This window comes from Oncorhynchus mykiss, chromosome 28 (genome assembly GCF_013265735.2).
Source record: "Oncorhynchus mykiss isolate Arlee chromosome 28, USDA_OmykA_1.1, whole genome shotgun sequence".
NCBI classification, from domain to species: Eukaryota; Metazoa; Chordata; class Actinopteri; order Salmoniformes; family Salmonidae; genus Oncorhynchus; species Oncorhynchus mykiss.
Genome location: NC_048592.1, coordinates 25,862,411 through 25,889,130, shown reverse-complemented (window position 1 = coordinate 25,889,130; position 26,720 = coordinate 25,862,411). Strand labels below are relative to the sequence as shown.

The 26,720-nt window shown below is 45.0% G+C and overlaps 1 protein-coding gene across 3 annotated transcripts in view; it reads left to right on the top strand.

Annotated features, from left to right (window-relative positions):
• The window catches only part of LOC110508791 (ephrin type-B receptor 1), a 386,951-nt gene that overhangs the window by 180,138 nt on the left and 180,093 nt on the right, over positions 1-26,720 (top strand). For all 3 annotated transcript variants that reach the window (XM_036966014.1, XM_036966012.1, XM_036966015.1), the window contains exon 3: positions 21,511-22,192. In XM_036966014.1, coding sequence (XP_036821909.1) covers positions 21,511-22,192 — 682 coding nt within the window. The remainder of the gene's footprint in view (positions 1-21,510; positions 22,193-26,720) is intronic.

The window sequence follows — 26,720 nt, the reverse complement described above, 5'->3', positions numbered from 1 at the left end:
GCAATTTGTTAATGGACTTATTATCCTCCACAGAAACCAAGTGAAAAAACATTGAAAAGTCACTACATACCGAGGACAAATTTTATTGCTGAATGATGCAAGTTTCATGCAAAGAGTCAACTCAAGGGAGAGTTGATTAGTGAGTCACATGTAAATTCGGTCTGTTTCTTGAAGAGTCATTACGGGATAGATTTGTGTGTGGTGTTAAAAGTGCAGAGCTGAGAGACCGTTTACTGAACGTAGCTCACACAAAATACTTACATTAGCACTGGCTGTGGATATGGGATTTTCTTTAGAAGTTACAAAGTAAAGTACACAGCAGTTTTCACAAAATACTTTTAAAGCAAATGTAGTTGAGAAGAAAAGTGTTTCCAAGAAAATGGAGGCAACAGGTAAACCACGTTACCATTGTGCGGGAAAAGGGCACAAGCCAGATGTGGGCCGCTACAAAGATTTTGAGTGTCGGGAGTGCAAGAAGAAAGGACACATAGCCAGGGCATGCCGCTCGCGTCTGGTGGGACACAATGACATGAAGCAAGTGAAATGGAATAAGCACCTGGATGCTACTGAGGGAGAGGCCTCCTTACTGCGACTACAGGAAGTCGAGAGGAGCAACGATGATCAGCACTAGGGCAACGCACACCAGCGAGAGAGAGGACAAGAACGTCATTGCAACAGAGATGAGCATTGTATTGCACTCAAGCGCCAGAGTGATGAGCATAACATCTCAAATGAGAGTGAGACATCAGCCATTTTCACCAGTGACTATGAGTTAGGTAACGTAAAAGGAACTGAACTGTTTCCATTAGATACAGGTAAAGACATTACTAAACCGTATTATGTGTATATAAGGGTAGATTAACCTTTTACATTAGATACAGGTAAAGACATTACTAAACCGTACTATGTGTATATAAGGGTATATGATGTAAAAGGTATCACAGCCAAGATACATTTAACTAAGGGGGCTGAACCTATGTTCTGCAAGCTTCGCCCAGTGCCATATGCACTTAGAGAAGCTGTTAAAACACAGCCAGTCCAGTTGAAGTCAGAAGGGCTTCTTACTCCATTTAACTACAGTCAATGGGCTGCTCCAATGGTGTGTATACCACAAACAGATAATAATGTAAGAATGTGTGGAGATTAAAAGGTAACTATCAAATCGGTGGCTGGAAGTAGATCAGTATCCGTTACCAAAAACGCAGGACTTGTTCACAAAGCTGGGTTTGTCACAGGCATACCAGCCAGAACAACTAGAGGAGAGGTCTAAACACTATTTCACCATGAATACTCATAAGGGCTTGTTTAAGGTCAACAGGCTTCCTTATGGTGTTGCCTTTGCGTCAGCTATTTTTCAGAAAATCCATCCACTCCATAGATGGGGTGATCTGCTATTTTGATGATATACTGATCACAGGGCGTGACACAGAAGAGCACATGAGAAATCTGGAGGAAGTCCTAAAAAGACTGAAAGTCTGCAATCTGAAGGTTAAAATAGAGAAATGTTCTTTCTTCCAGAACAGAGTAACCTATCTAGGTCATGTGATAGATGCAGAGGTGATACACGCCATGAAACAGAAAACTGAAGCTATTGAGAAGGCTCCTATTCCTACAAACACCATTGAGCTCAGGTCTTTTCTTTCGTTACTTAACTATTATGGCAAATTCATTCCAAATCTGTCTACCATAGTCATTGTTACGGTGAGTGAATGAGGACCCAAAAGCGAACTAACTTAAACAGAGCTTCTTTAATAACCAAACATAGGTAGGCTCAGATAGACCGGCAGATTCCGACAGGACAGGACAAGGTTACAGCAAACATGACGATAGTCTGGCTCAGGCATGAAACACAACAAACAAGAATCCGACAAGGACAGGAACCAAAACAGAGAGAGATATAGGGGACTAATCAGAGGGAAAAAGGGAACAGGTGGGAAACGGGGTGACGAGGTAGTCAGGAGGAGACAAGGAACAGCTGGGGGAAAGCGGGGGAGAAAAGGTAACCTAATACGACCAGCAGAGGGAGACAGGGTGAAAGGAAAGGACAGAGACACAACATGACAATACATGACAGTACCCCCCCACTCACCGAGCGCCTACTGGCGCACTCGAGGAGGAAACCTGGCGGCAACGGAGGAAATCCTCGATCAGCGCACGGTCCAGCACGTCCCGAGAGGGAACCCAACTCCTCTCCTCAGGACCGTACCCCTCCCAATCAACGAGGTACTGGTGACCACGGCCCCGAGGACGCATGTCCAAAATCCTGCGGACCCTGTAGATGGGTGCGCCCTCGACAAGGATGGGGGGGGGGGGGGAAGACGAGCGGGGGCGCGAAGAACGGGCTTAATACAGGAGACATGGAAGACCGGGTGGACGCGACGAAGGTATCGCGGAAGAAGAAGTCGAACTGCGACAGGATTAATGACCCGAGAAATACGGAACGGACCAATGAACCGCGGGGTCAACTTGCGAGAAGCCGTCTTAAGGGGAAGGTTCTGAGTGGAGAGCCAAACTCTCTGACCGCGACAATATCTAGGACTCTTAGTTCTACGCTTATTAGCAGCCCTCACAGTCTGCGTCCTATAACGGCAAAGTGCAGACCTGACCCTCTTCCAGGTGCGCTCGCAACGTTGGACAAAAGCCTGAGCGGAGGGGACGCTGGACTCGGCGAACTGAGATGAGAACAGCGGAGGCTGGTACCCGAGGCTACTCTGAAAAGGAGATAGCCCGGTCGCAGACGAAGGAAGCGAGTTGTGGGCGTATTCTGCCCAGGGGAGCTGTTCTGACCAAGACGCAGGGTTGCGAAAAGAAAGACTGCGTAAGATGCGACCAATAGTCTGATTGGCCCGTTCTGCTTGACCGTTAGACTGGGGGTGAAAGCCGGAAGAGAGACTGACGGAAGCCCCAATCAAACGGCAAAACTCCCTCCAAAATTGAGACGTGAATTGCGGACCTCTGTCCGAAACGACGTCTGACGGAAGGCCATGAATTCTGAAAACATTCTCGATGATGATTTGTGCCGTCTCTTTAGCAGAAGGAAGCTTAGCAAGGGGAATGAAATGAGCCGCCTTAGAGAACCTATCGACAACCGTAAGAATAACAGTCTTCCCCGCTGACGAAGGCAGTCCGGTGACAAAATCTAAGGCGATGTGAGACCACGGTCGAGAGGGAATGGGCAGCGGCCTGAGACGGCCGGCAGGAGGGGAGTTACCGGACTTAGTCTGCGCGCAGACCGAACAAGCAGCCACGAAACGACGCGTGTCATGCTCCCGGGTGGGCCACCAAAAACGCTGGCGAATGGAAGCAAGCGTACCCCGAACGCCAGGGTGGCCGGCTAACTTGGCAGAGTGAGCCCACTGAAGAACGGCCAGACGAGTAGGAACGGGAACGAAAAGAAGGTTCCTAGCGCGGCGCGGCGACGGAGTGTGAGTGAGCGCTTGCTTTACCTGCCTCTCAATTCCCCAGACAGTCAACCCGACAACACGCCCCTCAGGGAGAATCCCCTCGGGGTCAGTGGAGGCTACTGAAGAACTGAAGAGACGAGATAAAGCATCAGGCTTGGTGTTCTTAGAGCCCGGACGATAAGAAATCACGAACTCGAAACGAGCGAAAAACAGCGCCCAACGCGCCTGACGCGCATTAAGTCGTTTGGCAGAACGGATGTACTCAAGGTTCCTATGGTCAGTCCAAACGACAAAAGGAACGGTCGCCCCCTCCAACCACTGTCGCCATTCGCCTAGGGCTAACCGGATGGCGAGCAGTTCGCGGTTTCCCACATCATAGTTACGTTCCGACGGGGACAGGCGATGAGAAAAATACGCGCATGGGTGGACCTTGTCGTCAGAGAGGGAGCGCTGAGAAAGAATGGCTCCCACGCCCACCTCTGACGCGTCAACCTCGACAACGAACTGTCTAGAGACGTCAGGTGTAACAAGGATAGGAGCGGATGTAAAACGATTCTTGAGGAGATCAAAAGCTCCCTGGGCGGAAACGGACCACTTAAAGCACGTCTTGACAGAAGTAAGGGCTGTGAGAGGAGCTGCCACCTGACCGAAATTACGGATGAAACGACGATAGAAGTTCGCGAAGCCGAGAAAGCGCTGCAGCTCGACGCGTGACTTAGGGGCGGGCCAATCAATGACAGCTTGGACCTTAGCGGGATCCATCTTAATGCCTTCAGCGGAAATAACAGAACCGAGAAATGTGACGGAGGAGGCATGAAAAGTGCACTTCTCAGCCTTCACAAAAAGACAATTCTCTAAAAGGCGCTGGAGGACACGTCGAACGTGCTGAACATGAATCTGGAGTGACGGTGAAAAAATCTGGATATCGTCAAGGTAAACGAAAACAAAGATGTTCAGCATGTCTCTCAGGACATCATTGACTAATGCCTGAAAGACAGCTGGAGCGTTAGCGAGGCCGAAAGGAAGAACCCGGTATTCAAAGTGCCCTAACGGAGTGTTAAACGCCGTCTTCCACTCGTCCCCCTCCCTGATGCGCACGAGATGGTAAGCGTTACGAAGGTCCAACTTAGTGAAAAACCTGGCTCCCTGCAGGATCTCGAAGGCTGAAGACATAAGAGGAAGCGGATAACGATTCTTAACTGTTATGTCATTCAGCCCTCGATAATCTATGCAGGGGCGCAGAGACCCGTCCTTCTTCTTGACAAAAAAAACCCCCGCTCCGGCGGGAGAGGAGGAGGGGACTATGGTACCGGCGTCAAGAGCTACAGACAAATAATCCTCGAGAGCCTTACGTTCGGGAGCCGACAGAGAGTATAGTCTACCCCGGGGGGGAGTGGTTCCCGGAAGGAGATCAATACTACAATCATACGACCAGTGTGGAGGAAGAGAGGTGGCCCTGGACCGACTGAACACCGTGCGCAGATCGTGATATTCCTCCGGCACCCCTGTCAAATCACCAGGCTCCTCCTGTGAAGAAGAGACAGAGGAAACAGGAGGGATAGCAGACATTAAACATTTCACATGACAAGAGACGTTCCAGGAGAGGATAGAATTACTAGACCAATTAATGGAAGGATTATGACAAACTAGCCAGGGATGGCCCAAAACAACAGGTGTAAAAGGTGAACGAAAAATCAAAAAATAAATGGTTTCGCTATGATTACCAGAAACAGTGAGGGTTAAAGGTAGCGTCTCACGCTGAATCCTGGGGAGAGGACTACCATCCAGGGCGAACAAGGCCGTGGACTCCCTTAACTGTCTGAGAGGAATGTCATGTTCCCGAGCCCAGGTCTCGTCCATAAAACAGCCCTCCGCCCCAGAGTCTATTAAGGCACTGCAGGAAGCTGACGAACCGGTCCAGCGTAGATGGACCGACAAGGTAGTGCAGGATCTTGAAGGAGAGACAGGAGTAGTAGCGCTCACCAGTAGCCCTCCGCTTACTGATGAGCTCTGGCTTTTACTGGACATGAAGTGACAAAATGACCAGCAGAACCGCAATAGAGACAGAGGCGGTTGGTGATTCTCCGTTCCCTCTCCTTAGTCGAGATGCGGATACCTCCCAGCTGCATAGGCTCAGCTCCCGAGCCGGCAGAGGAAGATGGTAGTGATGCGGAGAGGGGGGCAACGGAGAACGCGAGCTCCTTTCCACGAGCTCGGTGACGAAGATCAACCCGTCGCTCAATGCGAATAGCGAGTTCAATCAAGGAATCCACGCTGGAAGGAACCTCCCGGGAGAGAATCTCATCCTTTACCTCTGCGCGGAGACCCTCCAGAAGACGAGCGAGCAAAGCCGGCTCGTTCCAGCCACTGGAGGCAGCAAGAGTGCGAAACTCAATAGAGTAGTCTGTTATGGATCGATTGCCTTGACATAGGGAAGACAGGGCCCTGGAAGCCTCCTCCCCAAAAACAGATCGATCAAAAACCCGTATCATCTCCTCCTTAAAGTCCTGATACTGGTTAGTACACTCAGCCCTTGCCTCCCAGATTGCCGTGCCCCACTCACGAGCCCGTCCAGTAAGGAGAGATATGACGTAGGCGACACGAGCAGTGCTCCTGGCGTAAGTGTTGGGCTGGAGAGAAAACACAATATCACACTGGGTGAGGAACGAGCGGCATTCAGTGGGCTCCCCAGAGTAACACGGCGGGTTATTGATTCTGGGCTCCGGAGATTCGAAAGCCCTGGAAGTGGCCGGTGGATCGAGGCGGAGATGGTGAACCTGTTCTGTGAGGTTGGAGACTTGGGTGGCCAGGGTCTCAACGGCATGTCGAGCAGCAGACAATTCCTGCTCGTGTCTGCCTAGCATCGCTCCCTGGATCTCGACGGCTGAGTGGAGAGGATCCGAAGTCGCTGGGTCCATTCTTGGTCGGATTCTTCTGTTACGGTGAGTGAATGAGGACCCAAAAGCGAACTAACTTAAACAGAGCTTCTTTAATAACCAAACATAGGTAGGCTCAGATAGACCGGCAGATTCCGACAGGACAGGACAAGGTTACAGCAAACATGACGATAGTCTGGCTCAGGCATGAAACACAACAAACAAGAATCCGACAAGGACAGGAACCAAAACAGAGAGAGATATAGGGGACTAATCAGAGGGAAAAAGGGAACAGGTGGGAAACGGGGTGACGAGGTAGTCAGGAGGAGACAAGGAACAGCTGGGGGAAAGCGGGGGAGAAAAGGTAACCTAATACGACCAGCAGAGGGAGACAGGGTGAAAGGAAAGGACAGAGACACAACATGACAATACATGACAGTCATGCCTTTGACCGCTCTACTGCAGAAAGGTGTCAAATGGGAATGGTCCCAGAAAAGCCTTTGTGCTTTGCAGGAAGCTAAGAGACATCTACCTACTGGCCAGGTGTTAGTTCACTAAAACCCGGAGCTACGGCTCATACTAGCCTGTGATGCTTCACCGGTAGGTATAGGTGCAGCGATTTCTCACAAATCTAAGGATGGTTCTGAGAAACTGATAGCATTTACTTACTAAAACAGAAAGGAACTATTCTCAAATAGAAAAAGTAGCACTAGGATTGGTTTTTGGACTTAACGCAATTTCATGAGTATCTGTATGGTAGGAAATGTACCTTGCCTCTTCTTAAGATTCCTGGTCCTAATACAGGTGTCCCAACACATGCAGCAGCTAGAATGAGGAGTTGGTCTTGATTTTAGCAGCTCACATATACAGTGCCTTGCGAAAGTATTCGGCCCCCTTGAACTTTGCAACATTTTGCCATATTTCAGGCTTCAAACATAAAGATATAAAACTGTATTTTTTTTGTGAAGAATCAACAACAAGTGGGACACAATCATGAAGTGGAACGACATTTATTGGATATTTCAAACTTTTTTAACAAATCAAAAACTGAAAAATTGGGCGTGCAATTTGACATTTTTTCCCATTCCTCCTTGCAAAACAGCTCGAGCTCAGTGAGGTTGGATGGAGAGCATTTGTGAACAGCAGTTTTCAGTTCTTTCCACAGATTCTCGATTGGATTCAGGTCTGGACTTTGACTTGGCCATTCTAACACCTGGATATGTTTATTTTTGAACCATTCCATTGTAGATTTTGCTTTATGTTTTGGATCATTGTCTTGTTGGAAGACAAATCTCCGTCCCAGTCTCAGGTCTTTTGCAGACTCCATCAGGTTTTCTTCCAGAATGGTCCTGTATTTGGCTCCATCCATCTTCCCATCAATTTTAACCATCTTCCCTGTCCCTGCTGAAGAAAAGCAGGCCCAAACCATGATGCTGCCACCACCATGTTTGACAGTGGGTATGGTGTGTTGAGGGTGATGAGCTGTGTTGCTTTTACGCCAAACATAATGTTTTGCATTGTTGCCAAAAAGTTCAATTTTAGTTTCATCTGACAAGAGCACCTTCTTCCACATGTTTGGTGTGTCTCCCAGGTGGCTTGTGGCAAACTTTAAACAACACTTTTTATGGATATCTTTAAGAAATGGCTTTCTTCTTGCCACTCTTCCATAAAGGCCAGATTTGTGCAATATACGACTGATTGTTGTCCTATGGACAGAGTCTCCCACCTCAGCTGTAGATCTCTGCAGTTCATCCAGAGTGATCATGGGCCTCTTGGCTGCATCTCTGATCAGTCTTCTCCTTGTATGAGCTGAAAGTTTAGAGGGACGGCCAGGTCTTGGTAGATTTGCAGTGGTCTGATACTCCTTCCATTTCAATATTATCGTTTGCACAGTGCTCCTTGGGATGTTTAAAGCTTGGGAAATCTTTAAACTTCTTCACAACAGTATCTCGGACCTGCCTGGTGTGTTCCTTGTTCTTCATGATGCTCTCTGCGCTTTTAACGGACCTCTGAGACTATCACAGTGCAGGTGCATTTATACGGAGACTTGATTACACACAGGTGGATTGTATTTATCATCATTAGTCATTTAGGTCAACATTGGATCATTCAGAGATCCTCACTGAACTTCTGGAGAGAGTTTGCTGCACTGAAAGTAAAGGGGCTGAATAATTTTGCACGCCCAATTTTTCAGTTTTTGATTTGTTAAAAAAGTTTGAAATATCCAATAAATGTCGTTCCACTTCATGATTGTGTCCCACTTGTTGATTCTTCACAAGAAAATACAGTTTTATATCTTTATGTTTGAAGCATGAAATGTGGCAAAAGGTTGCAAAGTTCAAGGGGGCCGAATACTTTCGCAAGGCACTGTAGGAGAGACTGTACAAACTGTCAGAGGAGCATGGCAAGGCAGATGCGTTGTCCAGACTCCCACTGAGTGATTGTAGGGGTCCTACACCAAATCCAGTGTATAGAGTGTCGGTTATAGATGGCTTGCCAGTCACTGCTAAGGATATAGCACTCAAAACTGATAAAGATCCAGTATTGAAAATGGTTGAAAATGGTTAAGCAGTGTGTAATGTCAGGATGGCCAAACCATGTACCAGACAAAGTACCAGACAATGTACCAGACAAACCTTATGTCAAAAGAAATAACTTACCATTGAGGATGACTGTATTCTTTGGGGTTACAAGGTGGTGACTCCACAAAGCCTGTAAAGCAGACTATTGGCAGAACTACATGAGAGTCATTGGGGTATAGTTAAGATGAAATCCTGAGCTAGAAGTCTTCTCTGGTGGCCTACACTTCATGAAAACAACTGAAGTAAGTCTTTGTGACATATATAAGCAGCAGTGTAGCAGGCCTGCAAAAGTGCCAGTACCAACATGAAAATGGGCATAAGGTCCATGGGAGAGACGACACTTAGACTTTGCAGAAGACCAAAAGCAAATGTTTTGGTTGTTATGGATGCTTATGCTAGATGGCCAGAAATCAGTGACAAACCACAGAAGGTCAGCTCCTTCTCTGTTGATCAAGAGGTATTGGTAAAGAATTACAGGGGAGGAGAAAAGTGGTTGAATGGTGTGATAACTAAGATTCTGGGTGCTGTCACATACATGGTTAATGTTGAGGTTAACTCTGCGAAAAGACATGTGAATCAGATGTTGAACATCAAGCCAAGGAGACAAGGTGATGCCCTTGCAGAGGGAGATGGTTCTCTTTATGTAGGAGGATCTTGGGACTATGATGTTGATGACGTTGATATGGACAATGCGAACACTGTGCCTCAGGGATGTGAACAAAGAAATGTGTAACAACTTGTTTTGAAGAATCCTGTTACCTGTAAAAGGAAATGCTAAAACGCTGTAAATGGGTTATGTAATCAGGAGCTGTATAACAACAAAAAGACAATGTCAAAGGTAAAATAAGGTTCTCAAAACTAGTTGACATTGCAGGGGAGGAGTTGTGGTGTTTGAGAGATAAACAGCATGTTATTATGCACACCTGGTTAAAGTGGTATGCATTTGTTCAATGCGTGATATGGGAAATATGTTTCTGATTGGTTGCGCATAGTTTTATTGGCAGGCCCTCATTGGCTGTTGGCCAAGGTATTCAATTGTGTTCCTTTTGAGCGCGTGCAGATGGACTCCGCTTGGAACCGGCTTTGTTGTATCCGTGGTCATGTTGGAAATGAACCTATTCTTGATGTTAAGGATTTATACTGTGGAGTTTCTCTTTACAATAACGAAAAAGAACCCGCTTCCTTTAACCGGGGATGCAACAATAATAGCAATAGCTGCCGGTGGCTCAAACGGGTTGGATTTTGATGAATGAACAAGGGACAATAGCTGCAACGAGGGCTTGGCCACCCACTGGCCAATCAAGGCGTTCCATGGCTTAATTCTGCATGCCGTGCTTCATGGGGTTGGGATGGTGTTCTTTGGCTTTGCAAGCTTCCCTCTTTTCCCTCCAAACATAACGATGGTAATTATGGCTAAACAGTTCTATTTTTGTTTCATCAGACCAGAGGACATTTCTCCAAAAAGTACATAACGATCCCACATGTGCAGTTGCAAACCGTAGTCTGGCTTTATGGTGGTTTTGGAGCAGTGGCTTCTTCCTTGCTGATCAGGCCTTTCTGGTTATGTCGACATAGGGCACACTTTACTGTGGATATAGATACTTATGTACCTGTTTCCTCCAGCATCTTCACAAGGTTCTTTGCTGTTGTTCTGGGATTGATTTGCACTTTTCGCACCAAAGTACATTGATCTCTAGGAGACAGAACGCGGCTCCTTCCTGAGCGGAATGACAGCTGCGTGGTCCCATGGTCTTTATACTTGCATATTATTGTTTGTACAGATGAGCGTGGTACCTTCAGGCATTTGGAAATTGCTCCCAAAGATGAACAGACTTGTGGAGGTCTACAATTATTTTTCTGAGGTCTTGGCTGATTTCTTTTGATTATCCCATGATGTCAAGCAAAGAAGCACTGAGTTTGAAGGTAGGCCTTGAAATACATCCACAGGTACACCTCCAGTTGACTCAAATGATGTCAATTAGCCTATCAGAAGCTTCTAAAGCCATGACATCATTTTCTGGAATTTTCCAAGCTGTTTAAAGGCACTGTCAACTTGGTGTATTTAAACTTCTGACCCACTGGAATTGTGATACAGTGAATTATAAGTGAAATAATCTGTCTGTAAACAATTGTTGGAAAAATGACTTGTGTCATGCACAAAGTAGATGTCCTAACCGACTTGCCGAAACAATAGTTTGTTAACAAGAAATTTGTGGAGTGGTTGAAAAACAAGTTTTTGTGACTCCAATGTAAGTGTATGTAAACTTCCAACTTCAACTGTATTTCCAGTGGCGAACCGTGACTATTGGAGCTAGGCCCTCAGTTGCGGAAAAAGATCTGATGTCATACATATAGATAAAAACTTGGATGCCTGTGTATACAGAGCATGACTTGAGAATTTTCTTTTGCAGACCTATGTAGGAGATGCAATTATTTGATGTCAGAGTCAAACGGTCCTAAACCACGCCTCGGCTGTGGCTCACAGAAGCAGCACACGTACACAACGGTGGCAAATATCGATAGGAGGAACCACGTTAGAAAAAAATATGGTTGTGTCATTTCAACGAAACATTTTCCAACAGTCACTCAGATAGTGGCGGAATAAATTCAACCACACAACTACTGACATTGTTTCAAGACCACAGACAGTATATGCTGTCAGAGAGAAGAAACGTTGCGCTCTATTCGATGTTCTATCTCCATGCAACAATACAAATATACACCACAACACGAAATGTCATGTACCCAGTACTTCCAAATGCATGGTCATTACCTTTGTTTTTACCACACAACCAGTGATCTAAAGTAGAAATAATATTTTACAAATGATATGAACGAAAAGCAAGCTGTAGATGAAAACCAAAAAGTCCACTCACCATGATGATTATCATTTCAAAAAAAGTCCATTGCCCTGTCCTTCTTTATGAAATGGGCAATGGCGTGTTCATATAGCTTATCTTTTGATTTTACATCCAAAATAAGTTGTTTTTCAATCGAGATCAAAGCCTGTCCAGTGGTGTTCCTGGAACATGTTTGATCCTTTTTAGTACCGAAAATGTTCTTTCTACTGATGCAGTGGACACTGGAATGGTCAAAACTAGACAGGTAAGCAGATACAATTGGTGCATACTATCATTTAGTCTCTTCTGCTGGAGAAAGTGGAGCAGATCAGCCGGGCTCTTACCCTCGAAGTCAGACACTGAGTACAGAACGGTGAGTTCTGTTTTAAGCCCCGGCGAATCAAAATCAGGACCATAGCTTTGCTCGAGACTTGAGAACGCAGCGTTTGGAAAGCTTGGCGTTTCCCTATATATTGGGAACTTTTGGAGGGCAAGGAACATGAGCCTTTCATGGTCATTGAATCTGTTTCTTAACTGAGTGATAATGTTGTCGGTGATCGCACTGTGTAGCTGTTAGTACTGTCCACATATGTCTCCTTATGTCTTCAAACGTCTCCTTGCATATGTGTCCTGCGCCCCCTTGGAACTCCGGTCTCACTCAGTGTCCTCGTAGATGGAATCACATTTCCCTTTTTCCCTCTCTGTGGTGTTGCAGAAGTCGTCCACCCTTGACAAGGAGAACTGCATGTCAAACTCTCTGTTCTGCAATATTCCAAACAGCATGTCAGAGTATGCAAATATGGAGTAGAACGCGGATAGCCAGAAGCAGAACTCAAAGCTTGTCAGGTGCATCCATCTGCACTGTGGTTGGTGTCTTCATCAGAGTCTTCGTGATGGTCCACTATGTATTCAAAGAGTTCAATGAGTTCTGCATTTTTTTCCTACACAGTGCAAACTAAGCGTGAGGAGAAGTTCCGTCGTGTTGGCGTCACTCTGTGTAGTCTTCGCTGGCATATTTCATCCAGTAGTTTTGCTCGTTTGACAGATCTTGAGAAAAACGCTGCTAGGCCACCAAGATATTGCGTTCTTTTAGTTTACCAGCACCTTGTGACACCAGATTAAGAGTGTGCGCATAGCAATGAATGAACAGACCTTTCTTGGTTTGTACTCTGTTTATACCAGAGGCCATGACTGCGGCCCCATCGTAACACTGTGCCACAACTTTGGCCATTCACACTCCTCTAAAAAGCTTATAATAATAAAACGCTTCTGCCCGTTTATCCTCAGTTACATTCTCAAATTTGAAAAACCTTTCCTTCACAACACCATCGGTAGTGTAACGCAACACATAAGACTTTTGGGCCACATTGCTGATGTCTGTCGTCTCGTCATGTCTGTCGTCTTGTTACAAAGGGGGTTTTCTTCAATTCTTCCTTCATGACATTTGTCATTACATTCGCGACCGCGTGTATCAGGTCCTTTTGGATTTAGCTGGAAATGCCTGTGAACTCGATAGCCAAATGGCAGTTTAACGTACTGTCATACTCAGTTAAGAAATCCAGTATTTCCAAGTAGTTTCCCTCATTAGCTGATTCTTTACCCTCATCATGTCCTCTGAATGCTAAATCTTGTTTGCCTAAAATGAATAAGGCACTCTAGAATCTCCCTGTTGTGCCTGACTTTATCATTGTGAGCAAGTGTCTCATTACGCCGCTGCTCTTTAAGAAGAAGATCTACTCTTGTTTCCCCAAATGTTTTTAAACTCACTGTAGCTCACAGGTGTGAAGTTGAGTTTTGGTGTCAAAGTGCCGACTTTGTCAAACAGGCTAAATCTTTGAAACCAGTTGTTCAGGTTGAGCTGTTATCGGTGCTGAAGAGTAGGCAATTCCAACAGTAAAGCTTTTTTTGTCAGCTCACAGCTGGTTATCCACGGATAGCACTCATAATTATTAACTTGAAAATGCCTTTGAAAACTCTTTCCTTGTGGCGCCAAATCAGGCAGTGCAAGAATTGGTCTCCCGTTCTGTACAAGATTGAACTTTTCATTAAAAGTTAGTCTTGAACAGGGCGATGCAATTTAGCCACCATATCGTTCTTGATTACTCGCTCTGCAGTTGCCATCGCCATTGTTACATACACTCACTACAAAAAGCTAGCCAGCTAGCTAGGCTCAAGCGTGAGAAAACAAGATAAGGCTTGCTATTGGCTCTGAATTAGTGACGTATACTTAAGCCCTCTAGAGGGCCTTGAGACATCATACAATTGTCCAACATATTACATGACCATTTGTGATTGGTTGATTCTACTGTCATTCCAAAATGCTGCTCTAATGGAAGTCAATGTCAATGGCATTGGCTGGTGCTTTCTATTCAAAGCCTGAGGGCCTAGCCAATGAGTGTTGAGCCCAGATAGATTATTTCTACCAAGAGACTACCAAAGACCAATTCTGATGGGATATTTTTCTCTCTTGGATGTTAACCCTTCTTTTTCCAACACAAACTGAATAAATTCAATAGGAAGATCATTACAATTAAGACAACAAATATTAAATCAATGAAAACAAAATTACAATATATAAAAATATATACAGATTTGTATCTGAGGGTGTAGAGGGCCCTGTAGAGGGTGCGGAGTTTACTTCAAACTCTCTGAGGGTGTAGAGTTTGAAGTACAGGCCTTCGCAGGCTCAGGATGTCCTGAGCTGACAGTAATACATTGCTGTATCTTTATCTGATGCTGTGTTAGACATCACAACTGGTAGACAGGGAACTGACTTTCAAGAAGTCGGTGCCCACCTAACCACCAGTTTTATCATGGCTCAGGCTTAGACCAAGATGCAGACACAGGAGGTGGATAGTATTTAAAGTAATGGGATACACCTGGTGGGGATGGAGACAATCACAAGACAGGTGAAACAGATCAGGGTGTGACAAGTTTGTGAACACGAATAGAAAGGAACAGTCTTGACATTTCTGCATATTTCTTTGAAGCTTCATATCAAATGTCTTAATGATTTACTTGCTCATATCAAAAAGTCATCCCTCAAGCGTAATTCAGGGGCCACATCTGCTACATACACATGCATTAATATAACACTGTTACGATGAGCGGCACATGAAAAGTCATTCCATATCAATCAACTCAGGAGAGTGCTCAGCACAATCCTCCTCCCCGTTTGCTCGATCCCCACCGCCATTATCAGGTTGTTTTCCCAACCAATAGGCTGTGGTCAGTGGGGTAACGTCCACCCATTTCCAGGTCCCCTCGCTGTCTTTGTCAGTCAGGCCAATCCAGACCCTCTTGTTCAGCTTAGTGAGAAATGTCTGCTTTGCTGTTTATGATCATCAGATCTGCTTCTTTCTCAATGCAGTGTTATCTGCTCTCATACGAGGATTTGACCTCAGAAGAGATATAATACCATCTAGACTGAAACAGCGTTCAGCCTTCAGGCCCAGTTTGTTTTAAGGCAGAAAATCTCTTCTGAAGATAGTCTCTCTCTCTCTTTAACAGGTCTCTCTCTTCGGCCAGGTTGTTGTAGCTGGTCTGAAGCTGGTCTCTCTCCATGGTCATGGTGTTGTAGCCAGTTCGTAGCTGGTCTCTCTCCATGGTCATGGTGTTGTAGCTGGTCTGAAGCTGGTCTCTCTCCATGGTCATGGTGTTGTAGCCAGTTTGTAGCTGGTCTCTCTCCATGGTCATGGTGTTGTAGTCAGTTTGTAGCTGGTCTCTCTCCATGGTCATGGTGTTGTAGTCAGTTTGTAGCTGGTCTCTCTCCATGGTCATGGTGTTGTAGCCAGTTTGTAGCTGGTCTCTCCATGGTCATGGTGTTGTAGCCAGTTTGTAGCTGGTCTCTCTCCATGGTCATGGTGTTGTAGCCAGTTTGTAGCTGGTCTCTCTCCATGTTCATAGTTTTGTAGCCAGTTTGTAGCTGGTCTCTCTCCATGGTCATGGTGTTGTAGCCAGTTTGTAGCTGGTCTCTCTCCATGGTCATGTTGTTGTAGCTGGTCTGACGCTGGTCTCTCTCCATGGTCATGTTGTTGTAGCTGGTCTCTCTCCATGGTCATGGTGTTGTAGCTGGTCTCTCTCCATGGTCATGGTGTTGTAGCCAGTTTGTAGCTGGTCTCTCTCCATGGTCATGGTGTTGTAGCTGGTCTGACGCTGGTCTCTCTCCATGGTCATGGTGTTGTAGCTGGTCTCTCTCCATGGTCATGGTGTTGTAGCTGGTCTGATGCTGGTCTCTCTCCATGGTCATGGTGTTGTAGCCAGTTTGTAGCTGGTCTCTCTACATGGTCATAGTTTTGTAGCCAGTTTGTAGCTGGTCTCTCTCCATGGTCATGGTGTTGTAGCTGGTCTGATGCTGGTTTTGTAGCCAGTTTGTAGCTGGTCTCTCTCCATGGTCATGGTGTTGTAGCCAGTTTGTAGCTGGTCTCTCCATGGTCATGGTGTTGTAGCCAGTTTGTAGCTGGTCTCTCTCCATGGTCATGGTGTTGTAGCCAGTTTGTAGCTGGTCTCTCTCCATGGTCATGGTGTTGTAGCCAGTTTGTAGCTGGTCTCTCTCCATGGTCATGGTGTTGTAGACAGTTTGTAGCTGGTCTCTCTCCATGGTCATGGTGTTGTAGCTGGTCTGATGCTGGTCTCTCTCCATGGTCATGGTGTTGTAGCTGGTCTCTCTCCATGGTCATGGTGTTGTAGCTGGTCTGATGCTGGTCTCTCTCCATGGTCATGGTGTTGTAGCCAGTTTGTAGCTGGTCTCTCTCCATGGTCATGGTGTTGTAGCCAGTTTGTAGCTGGTCTCTCTCCATGGTCATAGTTTTGTAGCCAGTTTGTAGCTGGTCTCTCTCCATGGTCAGGGTGTTGTAGCCAGTTTGTTGCTGGTGTCGCTCCATTTTAAACTTTATTTAACTAGGCAGGTCAGTTAAGAACAAATTCTTATTTTCAATGACAGCCTAGGAACAGTGGGTTAACTGCCTGTTCAGGGGCAGAACGATGGTCATGGTCAACACCACGATGGTCATGGTGTTGTAGCCAGTGTGTAGCTGGTCTCTCTCCATGGTCTGTAACTGGTCTTTCATTTTAGCCAGTTTGCTTTGACTTCGCTTCCTTTAGTCAGGTTGCTGGCTTTTACAACCCTTAAACCCACTGATGACGTCCTGTGGTGAAGAAACAGGCCTACGATCCCATCCAGTAGGAGAACACACTGCATCAGCTCTGGAGGGTCTCCTTCCTGAGTTATCAATACTTGAGGGGTTAGCACCTGTTCTACCCCTTAGAAGTGGCATCCTCCTTGGTCTTATCTCTTGAGTCTTGAGAGAATATGGCATCTTCATAGATATGCTCATCTTTGCTTGCCACGTCTATGTTTGCACATTTGTCCTCTGACATCTCCATGATCTACCACTGTCTCAAATGCTACTATCTGCTACAGAACATGTGTCACAGATCACTCTGGAACTTTCATTGTGCACACCTGGCCACTATGCCCACTTATTGTATTTGTATATACAGTATGTATGTGCCCTTTGTTCACCATGGTGCTGTCCATTATTGTTACCATGTCCGTTGGTGCATGTGAGTACTTGTGCTGTGTGTTTGGGCTTTCGTGCCATTGTGGATTGCGCAGTTGATTACGGGTCTCGTCTAGTGTGATAATAATTGTGCATTTGTGTATTTTTTCGAGGAACTCCTTGATCTTTTGTTTTGGGTTTCAACCCTGTGTTTATGTTACGTGTTTGTTTGGTCTTCATCCCCGTGCCGTAATTTGGGCTAAATAAAGAACCCTATTACGCATTCCTGCGTCTGTCTCCCAAATCCATTATGCCTACATGACAATATGTTCCAGTATGAATGCTGTGTCGTGTGTACGGAACGTTTTATAGGTGTCTTACCACCAATGAGCATGCCACATATAGACATACCAAAAATATGATTGATTGATTGGCTGCTGACTAGGTGTGAAAATAAGACGGCAACCAGATTCCTATGTGTGTGTTATCATTTCCCTCTCTATCTGTAGCTGTTTTAGACATAGCCACTGGAATACAGGGAACTTCAGGAAGTCTGTTTAGTCTGTTGAGTACTAGTCATGCCTTTAGTAATACTCTAGATGTGACATAGGGGTTTTACAATCGGATTTGTGTAAATGTTTCATGTCTAACATATTTATTGACATTTTTCATTATGCGACAAAGACAACAATTGACAAGACACATCAATCAATAGTTAAGATAATTCAATCAGATTGCAACAACAAATTAACAAAAAACAAGCAACCGAAAAAAGTGCAACAAATTCTTCTCCGGGATGCCTATGAAAATGACCAAACAGACCAGCGATTTGGGAAGTCAATGGGAGGTGCAGTCCAGGGCGACAGGTGCAGTCAGGCATGACAGGTGCAGTCCGGCGCGACACGACTTTTAAACCTGATTATGCATTTATGCGCTTGAGCTTAGCTAGCTAACATCACCATGACATCACCTACAAGTGTGATCTAGGATTTATATTAGAGAAGCAGTTCCCGGACCTCTTAGTATGCTCTCTTTTTAGTTATAGGCTTTGGGTTTCTGAAGCAAGGTCAGGATCAGGATCTCCTGAACGTTTGGATCTGTAGTACTGTATGCGTGGGACATAACAAGGACATCCACCGTGTCTAAAATTGCTAAGGCAGTTTTTGTAGTTGCTCAGTGCCCCGTCTCTTTCACCTCTCATGGCATTGTTGTTGTTGATCTGTAGCTGGTCTCTCTCTGTCGTCAGTTTCTTGTTGCTGGTCTGTAGCTCATCTCTCTCTTTAGTCAGGGTGATGTAGCTGGTCTGTAACTCTTCTTTCTCTATCGTCAGGTTAGTTTTGGAAGCTTTATAATCTTCAAACCCAACAACAACTTTCTTGTGATAGAAACCCAGACCAATTAACCCAGCCAGTAGAAGAACACACAGCAGCCCCAGACACACTGCAGCAGCTCTGAAGGGTCTCAACCCTGGGCTCTCCGAACCTGAGGTGATAGCTCCTGGTGTTGTCTTTGAGGTGGCATATTCCTCGTCGGAGTTGATGATATCTTCATAGAAATCCTCATCTCTATTTGCTGCCCCTTTATTACAAAACGTATTCTCTAGATTAATGTCCATGTTGGCATAAATGTCCTCCGACATCACCATTGTCTACCACTGTCTCGATTACTACTATAATTCAGTCTGCTACAGAATATGTTCTAGTATGAAAGCTGTATCGTTTGTGTGGAACCTTTTTAAGGTGACTAACCAGCGATGGGCATGCCATACCACGCAGACAATGCAAGAATGTGGAAGTGGCTGTGGTTGGTGGTATGGAGTGAGCAGACCTGGATATTAACCTTCCTATTTTTGTTTCTTCAACGTATCTTTAAGTCTCTTCAATTTCTTTGTTCTGATCATTGGTGCAGAACTGAGATCTGTAAAATATTCAAATCAAATCAAATGATCTTTGTCACACCCGCCGAATACAGCCTTACAGTGAAATGCTTACTTACAAGCCCTTAACCAACAATGCATTTTTAAGAAAAATAAGTGTTAAGTAAAAAATTGATAAGTAAAAAATGTCAATTAAAATAACAAATAATTAAAGAGCAGTAGCAAAGCTATATACAGTAGCAAAGCTGTACCAGTACAGAGTCAATATGCGGGGGCACCGGTTAGTTGAGGTAATTGAGGTAATATGTACATGTAGGTAGAGTTAAAGTGACTATGTATAGATAATAAACAGAGAGTGGCAACAGCGTAAAAGAGGGGGAGGGGAGACAATGCAAATAGTCTGGGTAGCCATTTCATTAGCTGTTCAGGAGTCTTATGGCTTGGGGTTAGAAGCTGTTAAGAAGCCTTTTGGACCTAGACTTGGTGCTCTGGTACAGAGAGAACAGTCTATGAATAGGGTGGCTGGAGTCTTTGACAATACCAGGCAGTGATGCAACCAGTCAGGATGCTCTCAATGGTGCAGCTGTATAACTTTTTGAGGATCTGAGGACCCATGCCAAATATTTTCAGTCTCCTGAGGGGGAATATGCTTTGTCGTGCTCTCTTCACGATTGTCTTGGTGTGATAGTTTGTTGGCGATGTGGACACCAAGGAATTTGAAGCTCTCAACCTGCTCCACTACAGCCCCGTTGATGAGAATGGGGGCGTGCTCAGTATACTCCTTTTCCTGTAGTCCACAATCATCTCCTTTGTTTTGGTCACGTTGAGGGAGAGGCTGTTATCCTTGCACCACACGGCCAGGTCTCTGACCTCCTCCCTATAGGCTGTCTCATTGTTGTCGGTGAGTAGACTGTTGTGTTGGCAAACTTAATGATGGTCTTGGAGTCGTCCCTGGCCATGCAGTCATGAGTGAACAAGGAGTACAGGAGGGGACTGAGCACGCACCCCTGAGAGGCCCCTGTGTTGAGGATCAGTGTGGCAGATGTGTTGTTACATACCCTTACCACCTGGGGGAGGCCCGTCAGGAAGTCCAGGATCCAGTTGCAGAGAAAGGTGTTTAGTCCCAGGGTCCTTAGCTTAGTGATGCTTTTTGGGCACTATGGTGTTGAACGCTGAGCTGTAGTCAATGAACACCATTCTCACATAGGTGCTCCTTTTTCCAGGTGTGAAAGGGCAGTGTGGTGTGCAATAGAGATTGCATCATCTGTGGATCTGTTGGGGCGGTATGCAAATTCGAGTGGGTCTAGGGTTTCTGGGATAATGTTATTGTTGTGAGTCATGACCAGCCTTTCAAAGCACTTCATGGCTACAGAAGTGAGTGCTAGTATTTTAGGCAGGTTATCTTAGTGTTCTTGGGCACAGGGACTATGATGGTCTGCTTGAAATATGTTGGTATTACAGACTCAGTCAGGGACATGTTGAAAATGTCAGTGAAGACACTTGCCAGTTGGTCAGCGCATGCTCGGCGTACGCGTCCTGGTAATCCGTCTGGCCCTGCGGCCTTGTGAATGTTGACCTGTTTAAAGGTCTTACTCACATCGGCTATGGAGAGCTTGATCACACAGTCGCCTGGAACAGCTGATGCTCTCATGCATGCTTCAGTGTTGCTTGTCTCGAAGAGAGCATAGAAAGTAATTTAGCTCGTAGGCTCGTATCACTGGGCAGCACGTGGCTGTGCTTCCCTTTGTAGTCTGTAGTAGTTTACAAGCCCTGACACATCCATCGGAGCCGGTGTAGTATGATTCAATCACTCCATTCTGTTACTGACCATTACTAAGAAGTATTACTTGTACTATTACTGTACTGTATGTGTTGGTAGATGGGGAACTGTCATTTCAGGAAGTTAAGTCCAAATTATGTGTTCTTGCCCCTGACACCAGTTTGTGAACACAGATGGTAAGGATAGTTAAAATAAAATATATGTATATAAATCTTTAGAAACCAGATTCCAAAAACTGTATGTGTGCTATCGTTGTATCTCTCTATCTAATGCTGTTTTAGAGATAACCACTGGTCGACAGGGAACTGTCATTTCAGGAAGTCAGTTGACATATCTTTGCCACAAGTTTGTCGTCTAAATTAAAAGTTAATTTCTAGTCAGCTACTTCAAATGCCCTGAGAGTTTACTTGCTCAATATAAACTTCATACTACTTTTTCATACTTTTTGCAAGGCAGGAAAGCTGTGAATTTAAATATCAAATATTGTTTAAGAAATTTGTTAACAAACATTTGAGTTGATACTAGCTGAGCATCCTTCTCTCTTGGCATTGCAGTGTCAAACACTATTGGTTACTGTGTTTGTGACAATTTCAAGATACTGTATATTTCTAACCAAATACCCATGTCTCTGGTCTCTACTCTGTCTCACAGTGGGAGGAGGTGAGCGGCTACGACGAGAACCTCAACACCATCCGGACCTACCAGGTGTGCAACGTGTTTGAGCCCAGCCAGAACAACTGGCTTCTCACCACCTTCATCGACCGACGTGGAGCTCAGAGGATCTACGTGGAGATGCGCTTCACCGTGCGTGACTGCAGCTCCATCCCCAACGTTCCCGGCTCCTGTAAGGAGACCTTCAATCTCTACTACTACGAGACGGACTCGGTCATCGCCACCAAAGGAACTGCCTTCTGGATGGAAGCCCCTTACCTAAAGGTGGACACCATCGCGGCCGATGAGAGCTTTTCCCAGGTGGACTTCGGCGGACGATTGATGAAGGTCAACACAGAGGTTCGGAGCTTTGGCCCGCTGTCGAAGAACGGGTTTTACCTGGCGTTTCAGGACTATGGTGCTTGTATGTCGCTACTCTCGGTCCGAGTGTTTTATAAGAAGTGCCCCAGTGTGGTGCAGAACTTCGCCATCTTCCCAGAGACCATGACGGGGGCGGAGAGCACCTCCCTGGTCATCGCTAGAGGGATCTGCATCCCGAATTCGGAGGAGGTGGACGTGCCAATAAAGCTGTACTGCAATGGAGATGGAGAGTGGATGGTTCCTATCGGGAGCTGCACCTGCAAAGCTGGGTTCGAGACAGATAACGGGAATGTCTGCCGAGGTAAGGAAACAACAAAGGAATGTTCCCAAAGAACTGAAATGGGTGGCAGTTAGCCTAACGGTTATGAGCGTTTCAGCCAGTAACCGAAAGGTTGTTGGTTTCAATCCCAGAGCTGACTATTTGCAAAAGTCGGTCATTGTGCCCTTGAGCAAGGCACTTAACCATAATTTATTCTGTAAATTGTTCTGAATTAGAGCGTCTGCTAAATAAAATGTATAAATGAAATACTGTGAACACAGAAATAGGGCCATGATTTCTCCCTGACCACATGACCAGAGAAGTATGCCTGGCCCTAAACTCATAAATGTTTTTATTTGTAGGTCTTTCTTTTGTAATGTCCATCCCCATTCCCACAACCCAATGAAAAGTCCTGGGAACCTTGAAAGAACCAGATTTGGTTTGCTGCAGAATCAATATCACTGGATTTATTCTGAACGGCCAGCTGTTCCCGGTTTGGGAATTAGATTTGTGTGGAACCTCAGGCCCAGACTTGGGAGTTGTAAATAAATCATTGTCTTTCATATTTTACCGCTTCAACATGACTGAAGACTCGCAGTAGATTAAATCACACAGGCTCTGTGGGAATTGATCTATTTTAGATGCAGTAGGTACATAAGAAGACATCAGAGCATTATCTTTATTGTAACAGCACATAGCCAATTTCATAGTTCTCTTCTTTGACACCGCTTTGTGTGGCATACGGTACTGATTGTGTTTCATGCATTTTGCAGATCGTGGTGCACTGTAATTCTACTTTGATCAGAGAAGCATGATAGAGAGGCGCGTTATCATTCATTCCTAATCTGCTGAGACGGTGAGGGCTGCTGTCCTAGGGATGATGAGTGATGTACAGTATCATTCTATGATGATGTAAAACCACATGTTTTATTTTACAGGCTACTGTTTGTAAAGCAAGGCTTGGTAGAGGAAGAAATGTGTCTGTGTTGCCCAAAACAAGTATATAGTAGTTGTAGTTTGAAGTGAGCTACTGTAGGGCAACTTATTTATCTTATGATGACTCTCTCTCTCTCTCTCTCTCTCTCTCTCTCTCTCGCGCGTGCTCTCTCTTGCTCTCTCTCTTTCTTTCTCTCTCTCTCTCTCTCTCTCTCTCTCTCTCACAAACACTAACACACACACACACACACACACATACACATACATACACACACACACCAACACACACACACACATACACACACACACATACCAAGTATAATATGTGCTCAAGGTCTCTAATGATAATATAGTGTGCTCAGCCTTCCCAGCACGATGCTTTATTGGGTCCCTCTGGAGGTGTGAGTGAGAATGTGTGGAGCGGAGATAAGATTGATTGACGCACATCTGATACGATCAATAAATAGATATGAAAGCAGTGTGTGTGTGTGTGTTTGTGTGTTTTCCGTTCTACTGTACTTTGCGTTCCCCTGCTACTTGGCCAAGGAAAGCAATGACTTTGAGGGGCATAGAGTCATTAAAACTTGCTCCTAACAACTGATACTGGATCAGATATGTCTGCATTCCACTAATAATGAAGGTTATGGTTCAGGATAGCATAATCTGATCCTAGATCAGTGGTGAAGGGCAACTTCTATTTTGCTCCTATTTCAACTACCCTTAGATCAGATCCAACTCCAGGCAAGGTCCCTCTTATGCAATCACAGATGCTGTGATTATGAACTGTGCTGAGAATGGCTGTGGAGTCACACAGTTCCACTCACTGAATAGAACAGCTGAAAACTGAAAAGAACAGCTCTTCTTCCACCCACAGGGTTAGTCTGACAACATAGTGCTGAGTCATGATGAAGCCTGTCAAAACAACAATTCAAAAACAGGGTTCAGATCAACAGTGAATGAATATGGCTTTTAATAAACATAAGAGTAGGGTGGATAGCAGTGTGTTCAATACACACACTGCAAACACACATCTTTCTCTATCTCTCCATCATCTCCACATTCCTTATACAGCGTCTCTTTCCTCTTCCATCTCAGTCTATGTTTCTGCTATATCCTATTTTATTACCATATTAAAAATAAATGGTATATCTTGATCTAAAGATGGAGATACAGACACAGAGATGTTTAAAGCTCCTCTATCAGTTTCTCTTAATTAACAAACAGAGATGTTTAAAGCTCCTCTATCAGTTTCTCTTAATTAACAAACAGAGATGTTTAAAGCTCCTCTATCAATTTATCTTAACAGACAGAGATGTTTAAAGCTCCTCTATCAATTTCTCTTAACAGACAGAGATGTTTAAAGCTCCTCCATCAGTTTCTCTTAATTAACAAACAGAGATGTTTAACTCCTGTATCAGTTTCTCTTAACAGAGATGTTTAAAGCTCCTCTATCAGTTTCTCTTAATTAACAAACAGATATGTTTAAAGCTCCTCTATCAGTTTCTCTTAATTAACAAACAGAGATGTTTAAAGCTCCACTATCAGTTTCTCTTAATTAACAGACAGAGATGTTTAAAGCTCCTTTAACAGTTAACCTTAACAAACAGATGTTTAAAGCTCTTCTATCAATTTATCTTAACAGACAGAGATGCAATGGTTGAGAATAACAACACAGGCCATTTGTATTAGTATTGAGCTACCCACACAGTAAATCCTATTGGTTTGGACAGATATACTGTACTGTGTATCTCTGCTATATCTCTACTGTATTTACCTCCAATCCAAGAGTAATTGGAGCGTAGGTGCTGCGTTGTTTTTGGTGGAGGTATGTTGCTCTGGTTGCTTGTAGGTGGTTTCTTCACACACCCTCACACACACACACACACACACACACACACACACACACACACACACACACACACACACACACACACACACACACACACACACACACACACACACACACACACACACACACACACACACACATCAAGTATAAATCTGCTCAAGGTCTCTAATGATAATCTCCTGGTAGGTGGGGTTTTGAACAGAAGTGGAGATGTTGGCTACCGCTAATTCCCACATTCTCTCTGACTTCATCCTTCTAAGTGGGACTTCCTGCCGAACTGTCTCTCAGCATCACTATCTCTCTTTCTCTCTCTCTCTCCCTCTCTCTTCTCTCTCTCCCACTTTCTTTCTTCTCTCTCTCTCCCACTTTCTTTCTTCTCTCTTTCTGTCTCCCTCTCTGCTCTCTCTTTGTGATGTATAAGCACAAACTGTGGGAGGTATGAAAAACAGGACCCAGGAGAGAAGAGGAAGGATACTACACAGTAGGAGTGTTAATTATAGGAGGAGAGTGTTCAGGGGCACTGCGTGAAGCTGGTTCTACACTGACATTACACCCACACACACACACACACACACACACACACACACAGAGGGAGAGATATGCAGACACGCTGTCTGTTGGCCATACTGATATTCATCTGCAGACAGATAGCGCTGCTAAAACCATGCTTTGAACATAGTGCGAGCAGAAGTGGTACACACACACACGCACACACACACAGATGCCGTGACTGTAGGTTAGTCTGGAGTAGTCTAAGCGCTCTGAGCACTCTCCATCTCCCCTAATAACTCAGTCTCTGAGGTTAAAATAGAGGCTTGTACGTCTTTGAAACGACTCAAACGAGAAGCAATCCCTGCCTTTTATTTTCCACACAATCTTCTTTCATGGACCTTGTAATCCATTATTTAAACAGGGAAATGTAACCTTAAAGTGCTTATAGAAGCCGAGCAGTTTGGACAGCCAATCAATTAGAGGTCAGTGAAACAAGATGGCCTCCGCGTGGAGCCTGATGTAATTGCCCATTAGAGATGAGGAAAACGGAACAAGAAGAAAATGAGGGCAAGCTGAAATAATTCCCCTCATTGAGGGAAGCACTGTAAAGGCAGGGAGGGCGAAGAGGGCTGGGAGGGAGAGGTAGTGTATATGCTGAATGCAGAATGGGCAATCAGAGATGGAAGCTAGTCTATAGTGAGAGGTGTGTTTTGCTGTGGAAAATGGAGTGGAATGTGTGTGTGTTTATATATATAACATTGTGTGTGCGAGCGTGCAGAAATACTGGTGTGCAAAAGAGCAGAAAAACAAAAACAAATATGGGGATGAGGATGATAGGGATGATGATGTACACACTGCTGTGTACAGTGGGGCAAAAAAGTATTTAGTCAGCCAACAAATGTGCAAGTTCTCCGACTTAAAAATATGAGAGAGGCCTGTAATTTTCATCATAGGTACACTTCAACTATGACAGACAAAATTAGAAGAAAAAAATCCAGAAAATCACATTGTATGATGTATGTACCCTGCTGTAACCAGCCTAGATGTATGTACCCTGCTGTAATCCACATGTATGTAGCCAGCCTGGTGTATGTACCCTGCTGCAACCCACATGTATGTAGCCAGCCTGGTGTATGTACCCTGCTGTAACCCACATGTATGTAGCCAGCCTGGTCCATGTACCCTGCTGTAACCAGCCTGTATGTAGCCAGCCTGGTGTATGTACCCTGCTGTAACCCACATGTATATAGCCAGCCTGGTGCATGTACCCTGCTGTAACCAGCCTAGATGTAT